At 39.1% G+C, this 7419-nt stretch overlaps 1 protein-coding gene across 5 annotated transcripts in view; it reads left to right on the forward strand.

Annotated features, from left to right (window-relative positions):
* The window catches only part of znf618 (zinc finger protein 618), a 39875-nt gene extending 32796 nt beyond the window's left edge, over positions 1–7079 (forward strand). For all 5 annotated transcript variants that reach the window (XM_034709164.1, XM_034709166.1, XM_034709167.1 and 2 more), the window contains one exon: positions 13–7079. In XM_034709164.1, coding sequence (XP_034565055.1) covers positions 13–561 — 549 coding nt within the window. In that variant the 3' untranslated portion in view covers positions 562–7079. The remainder of the gene's footprint in view (positions 1–12) is intronic.
* Positions 7080–7419: the final 340 nt, after the last annotated feature.

Raw genomic sequence — 7419 nt, forward strand, 5'->3', positions numbered from 1 at the left:
TTCTGTTCCTAGGTTGAGCGAGCCCATCAGGTCGCCATGGTGCTGGACCCACAACTCAAGCTGCGTACAGTGCCGGCCTACCAGCATGAAGACATCATTTCCCGTGCTTGTGAAATGGCTGCAGAGAACAGAGATGGAGGATTGTCCGGTGGTGGAGGCTCAGGCGGCGAAGAGCGGGACACCGACGGCCCACCGACCCCCAAAATCAGCCGCATAGAGGGAGCGGGAAACAACGGCAGTATCGTGAGGGGAAGTGCTTCATCCTGCCCCGTGTCTGGTAACGGCGATAGTTCAAACCAAGTCAGACAAGAGATTTTTCAATACCTGGCTGAACCTCTCCTCCAAGGCACACCTGACCTCTTCCAGTACTGGAGCTCAGCGGTGGGGGACAAGTTCCCCAAGTTGTCTCGCCTGGCTCTGTGGCTGCTCGCCGTGCCCGCTGTGGGCATCCGCAGCGAGTGCGTGACTGTGTGTGAGCAGAGCCTGGCGATGAAGAGGAGGCAGCAGGTGACGGCAGAAGAGATGAACAAACTTATTTTCCTGCGCTCCAACATGGGCTAGAAAAACCAACCCTAACCAACCAAACCTTCACCTCCAACCAATGACTGAAGACTATTATTTATATACTTTAGGGTTAGACTTACTGTAAACTTAAACGTGTTTGGAAACTTATATTCTTCTCGAGACAAATACTTACAGGAAAATCGCATTGTACAGGTCTCAATTATCCATAAAACAACACGGCTTATTCCATATTTAATACGGAGAAAGGACTGTCGTTAAGAAATGTGGAACAAAGTAGGGGTGGAACGCTTGATCTCAAAATGTCCTGTTTTGTATGCCTCCCACAGTTTGGGATGCACACATAAGCAGGATCAGTTTCAGTCATATCACAGCCAGTAGTTTGAATTACTCCAGCCTAAAGGCTCTAATGCTGTTATTCTCTCTGGATGGCAACATATTCAGGTAAAGTCAGCTTTCACTGCTTGAACCTGCTGTCATAAACCTCTGAAAACAATCCTGCCAGATTAAATCAAGACATATAGCAGTGAGTTCTGCAGGATACAGTAAGTCAGGGAGTTATTGTTTGAGGTGGTGTATGACAAAAAAATTCAAGTGGTGAATCCTCACTGCCAATGCACCTCTGACAATGAACTAAACCAGGTTTATAATTTACTCACACAAGTACCACTATCACATCTTTTCAACACATTCACAGGAAAAAATCATTGCATCCAACTTGATGCTTGCTTCAGTGGCCTAAATATGTAGCTGTGCATCATTTGCATGCGCTGCTCTGCATGCATTTTTCATTCAAAGCAGCTGATAAAAGATTAATGATAATATGATGTTTCCCTTTTTTGTTTATGTTTTAAAAATTGTGGAAAAAAAACTCACCCAATAGCATCTTTCTGTCTGAACTGAACTTAAAAGGGTCTTTAGCTGCTAGATATGCAAATCAGACAGCTAGATTTGCACAGAAGGGCCAGTAACATGAAGTCAGATTGAAAACAAACATGAAGCTGTAGGTTGATTTTTCTTCTAACAATTTGTTGTTAAGTAGAGATGCACCGATGAGAGAGAATGAGGGTTGATACAGATACAGCTCTTAAATAATTATTTAGCCAATTCTGAAACCAATTCAGCTCTTGTTGCTTAATTTTTTTAATATTTATTCCCTCATCTGGGCTTCAGACTCAAATTTATCTTCTCAAAGCAAACGTTACTATACACTTCGATTAAGCGTAAATACAATCATACAAATAAACAAAACAATCTTCAATTTTAGCCTTACTTTCATCAAAAGTAAGATAAGTTTTAGGTGAAAACTGCTTCAAACACCTCTTTGGATGCTGTAAAATCACAAACTAACCAAGAAGTGACTGGACCAGTTTCTTTTTTACCTTGACATGTTTCAACTACAAACTTGAGTCACGTGATGTTGCTGTGATGTGTCTGTCGACTGTTCTATAGACTATAGAGGTTTGGTTGTCCCACCTGAACTGGCAGGACGACCACACCCTACTGAGGAAGACTGTTTGAAGTTTGTAGTTGAAACATGTCGGGAGTACAAAAGAAAAAAAAAACACTGGTGTAGTTACAAGAACTGTCTCACTACAATATACAGTCAGACCAAAAGAAGTGGTTCTCAAACAGCTTCTTTTTAAAAAAATAATGCTGATAGTTGTTCTACAATGAAAGGAAATCATTAGAAATGCAGTAAAATCCCCACAAAAACAAACAAAATGATAATAATAATTATGTACATTATAGGGCTTTCATTTCACTCCAAATGTGAAAGTTGTTATCAAAAGGAAAAAACCTTACAGAAAGTTGAAATATGGGCCTCATTAAATTGATGCAACGCAACAGATAAATCAGCTGCTACAATCAGTGAATGCCAAAGTATTTGCCAATTGGCAGAGTTCTGTCAACAGCATGTTTCAGACTATACCAATACGCAGATGATACACTGGTGTATCTCTATTGTTCACATTTACAAAGAGGGCAACATCATATTGCAGCATTTCTGCTCTTGACAGGAAATAGATTATCATACTGGATAACTAAATCAAACATGGTCCTTTAATGTTTGATGGTACAACCCAGCTTCAATATCGCTAAGTACACATTAATGGCACCTAGAGGCCGCATTGTCCGGTCTGGTGATAATTCAGGAATATCACAACATCACATGCAGTCCCCTTTAGGTTGCATCAATGTTTTTTTTCCTTTGCCTCCCCCTCACAAAAACAGCAGTAATAGTATTATTTATCAGTTTGTTAAGCTTATAAACAAGGATTTATTTCATAATGACTTGAATCCTTGTGCGGTCTCCCACTGTGCATGCTTTGCTGTGCTGTTTATTTTTTGTTTTTCGAAGCTTCATTAGTAAAGACTTCATTCTAATATATACATCGTCTTCCTCACGTAAGCTACAACTATCCATTTTCTAGGCAATAAGCTTTCTCCTTGGGCATATTTTCCAACTTGATCTACTACAAACGACTGTTCACAACGCTCCTTACAGGTCATCACTAAAGCTCAATTATTTTCTCTGTTTGTGAAATGAATGGTATTTTCTCAGGAATGAGTGCACCCTAGCCGGCACCCACAACTCTTTATTCCTCACTGTACTGAAAAACACACCTAACTGTGACCTCAAAGCTGAGGTATGAACTGAACCAAGACTTTTGCGAGACGTTCCACCCCGAACTCAGTTAGTGCCATTTGCAACAAACAAGGAAACAAAAAAACCCCACACAAACGCATCACTGAGGGATTATTGTTTTATCAGGATGAAGCAAATTCTGCCAGTACATTCTCTGAAGTCAACACGCATAAAGTGAAGTGGAGTTATTTATTTTTTTATGGATTGTAGTATACATTTACACGAGACGATACCTCCGACAAATGACTTGGATGAATGGAAGTTATACTGTAAATGAGTTTGTTGCCTTTGGTACTAATCAGTAAAGTACTAGTTTGTCATCTCTGTTTTTGGGCCTTAAGTCTCCTAGGTCATGTGATCACCTTAGATCCTTCAATCAGAGCCAACCTCATGCCTTTTTATTATCGTTAATGGCCTTCTTTTCTCCATCTTTTTCTAAAAACGTGTATTTATTTGTGTCTTTTTCACTCCTGTAGAAACAAAGGGACTTCTGATTGATGGTTGGAAATAGTGCCCTCTAGTGGTCAAATGTAGATATGGACACCTGTGGTATTGAACTAGTGCATTATTCTGAGTTAACGCAACATGTGCTGTTTTTTTTTGTTGTTTTTTTGGACTCATCTGCTGGTTAACACAACAGGTCAGGAAATATTGCTACAATGAAATCACTCAAGCACAAGAACCAATCGAAGCATTCTACACTTTATGTCATTCTCAAAAAAAACATATCATGATCATGTGACATGTTTCTCAGATTTAGGTCCCAGGACAACTCAGTATACTGCCTCAGTCTCCTCTTCAGTCCAGGTTTCAGTCTGTGATGGACAGTTTCAGGTGTCCAGAACTATGGGTAATCAATACATCACTTATTATTTATGTAGCGCAAAAAACACAACAAAGTCACATCATACACTTTACACATGGAGCAGGGGGGTGTACCTCGGAGGGTGAGCCGTGTCTCTTGAGCCTTAGTTCCAGTGTCACAAAGCTGTCTGTCGTTTAAGTTGGTTGCTTTAAATGGGCTTTAAAAGTGCTGTTTTTTCATTGGTTAATGCCTGCTGATGCCTTCCAATGACATTATAGATCCTCAGCTTGTGGTAGAAATTATGGAACTATACTTAACGTCAATAAATCCACAGATTGAAGCCGAGCTGTTAAAGTAACAAACACTGTACGTGCATCAGAAGTTACTGCTGAATATATTCGTATACTCCCTTACCTCTTGAGTTTTGCTTCCGTTAAAATGAAAACTTTGGATTACAGCAGGTGATCCATAAAGACCGATCAGAGCATCTAAGGAAGCTTGATTGCATTTTTATGCTTGCTCTGAAAGGCCTGCTGGTTTTGCAGTGAAAAAGCAGATAATATGATTTTAAAAAATCTTTAGGTAGCCTATTTATCACACATCAAATAAAACCAGTTAATTAAAATACTGAATTTATTTCCACATATCTTTCCGAAGGTAACCACAGCCTGCTTCTGAAATGATGTGCGTCTTTGTTAAAGTTCAGTAGTTATTTTATTATAGATAAACTTGAGGCAGCAGGAGTGAAAACTCGTAGACTTACAAATGAGCATGATAACTTCCTGCTGCATCTCTCTTTTCATATCTGCAGCAGCATCAGTGTCATTTGTAACCACACAATAACTCTTACATGTTTCATAGTGTCATATCAGTCTGACTAAGCAAATTGCTTGTGATTGTACCTTTTGATAAGTAACTGACGCACACAGAGCCTAAGGCAGAAAAGCCTGAGTTCACAGAGACAGTTCATAACAAGCTATGTGATACCTGATCTCTCTAACTGGGGCTTTAAGTTTTATCAAGCCAGTTTACTTGAAGAAAGCCTAGTTATGTTGACCTCACTTCATGGTACACCCTCCTGGTTTGTTATATTATTTATAAAGCCAAACATTACACCACAACAAGCAAGCACTTGGAAACAGCAGCAAGGAAAAAGCGAAAGTTCACTGTTGTATCTTCGACCTTGCAGATGTGCTTTGTCGGCCAGTGGGAACACAAATGAGCTGCAGGGACGGTTTACTGTTAAGGACACAGGAAGTAGCAAGTCAGTACACTGCACATGGGACATTAAAGGGCATCTGAGGGAAAGGAATACCGCGAAAAGCCAAGAACAGATTATGTGCTCAGTAAAATGAGAATCTTTTAAGTTGATCTTCTGTGTCAACATGACGTCAGTCTGCTTTTAAAAGGTCTACAATGCTTAAGAATCTCCTTACCTCCATTAACAGTTTTTGTTTAGTGTTCTTAAAAGCTTGTCTCTTCGTAATGAGTAAATCGACACCAGGCTGTGAGGAACAGTTTCACCTCTGTGCTCAGAAACGTACTCGCTTTACTTACTCCCAGTGGTGATGTCACAGAGTCTACCTGCACATCACTGCAGCCAGGTTAGAAGTTCAACCACTGGAGGTCAGCAGAGACAAGCTTTTCAGAGCGTGTTCAGTTACTCTTCCATGTCTGATTGTTCTTTTTCACTCCAAGGTTCTGAATGGAAACACAATTGTTTATCGAGGTTCGAACTGTTCATCTGTTATGTCTCTGTACGGCGAGGGAGGAAAGACGCGTCATCAATGTGCTGATTTTTGCGTACCTGAAATCAATCTGTCTACTGCTGTTTCAAACTTATGTATGTCACACATCTATATTTTGGTACAATCAGAAAATTGCTGTAAATGATATTTTAAATTTGATTTGTTTTAGAGCACCAATCCAATGTTTTACCTCAGTACTCAGAAGGTATTGTTGTTGTTTAAAGATTGGAAAATCAGCTGTTGATTCAAATTCTAGCTTTAGTCAAATATAGTCAAAATACTGTACATTGGTTTTTGGTTTAAGCAGAGATGCTCAATTGAACTGATGAAGGGATTTTTCTTACAGTTTTTAAATAAGTATTTTAAATAGAATATACTCTGGGACAAAACGCCATTGTTGACACAATGATGTCAACCTAATTCTACTCAGAAATAGCGTTTGTTTTTTTTCCTTGATTTACTGAGATTATATCTAAGATATGCATGCTTTTAATAAGATTACTGATATATAAAGTTAGAGTCAACATGATTCAGTTATACCTAATGAGAAACACTGGTTTATGAGTTACCTTCAAAGCACTCTTTATCAGGAGTCAGATAAGCAACCCGGGGCTGGATCTGAACCCCCTCCAGGTGGGAGTAGCGACGCTGATCATGGGTTTGGTGTTTCTGGGTTGACATCATCCATTTTCAGAGGAAGCTTTCTGTAAATACAGGAGAACTGCTGTTTTTATGCCACAAGGGGGAGCCTTCATTTCAGAGATACCGTAGGGAACACCAATAACATTATACCTCTCTTTTCTACAGTAGCATTTCAAAAAAGGTTTTGATATAATAGAAAACTCAACTTAGATACTGTTATAACTCAGCTGTAAGGTTTATTTTGTTCCAGGATTTTAACTTATTCAGATAATAATTGTAAAATATGGTATAAGAATGCTAACATGGAGATCTGTTCTGTTTTAACTATGGATTATAGTCTGCATTATCAATTCAGGTTAAGAAACTAGTGTTGCTTTCATCCTACTTTACAGGCATTACTTCCTTTTTATACTCTGCTAAAAATGCAAAAAATGTGTTTGATTCTCTTCTTTGTTTTTTGTCTTTTTTATCGCACTTTGGCAGCAGATTCCTGTGTAGCTTCAGATCTGAGTTGTCTTATTAGTAAGCCTAATTTATACTTTTGTAGCAACACTATTTTTATATAACGGCGAAGAAAGGGTTCAGTGTCTCTCTTTGGTTTGTTTAATTTTTTTGTTCCTGTGTCATATGTGGCAGCGCTGTTCAATGTTTCTTGAATACATTACCCACTGTAGTATGTGATGTGTGAATAAACTCCAAATCTGTGTCAAAATGGGATGTGTTTTTGCAATGACAGGAAGGAGTGCTTGCTGTATTTGGAGAGAGGACAGATCTGGGAAGTATTTAAGAGCAAGAAAGTTTATCTGTTAGACTGCCTTTTCCTGCCAGTTAATTTTTCAGTCAAGGAGGTGACTAAAATGAGAAAACTCCCTCTGCTTGCATGTATTTTATGAATCAAGAGAACATATTAGAGAAGAAAAAAAGCATCCTCCTGTTAAAATGAATCTTTGTGCTTATTTCAGTCTGATTGAGGTCTCAGTCTCAGAGAGAAACCAAGCAGTGGCTGCAAGCAGAGAAATGGAGGGCCTCAAACACATGGAGAGGGGAAAGAG

The sequence above is a fragment of the Notolabrus celidotus genome, chromosome 19 (assembly GCF_009762535.1).
Source record: "Notolabrus celidotus isolate fNotCel1 chromosome 19, fNotCel1.pri, whole genome shotgun sequence".
Classification (NCBI taxonomy): Eukaryota; Metazoa; Chordata; class Actinopteri; order Labriformes; family Labridae; genus Notolabrus; species Notolabrus celidotus.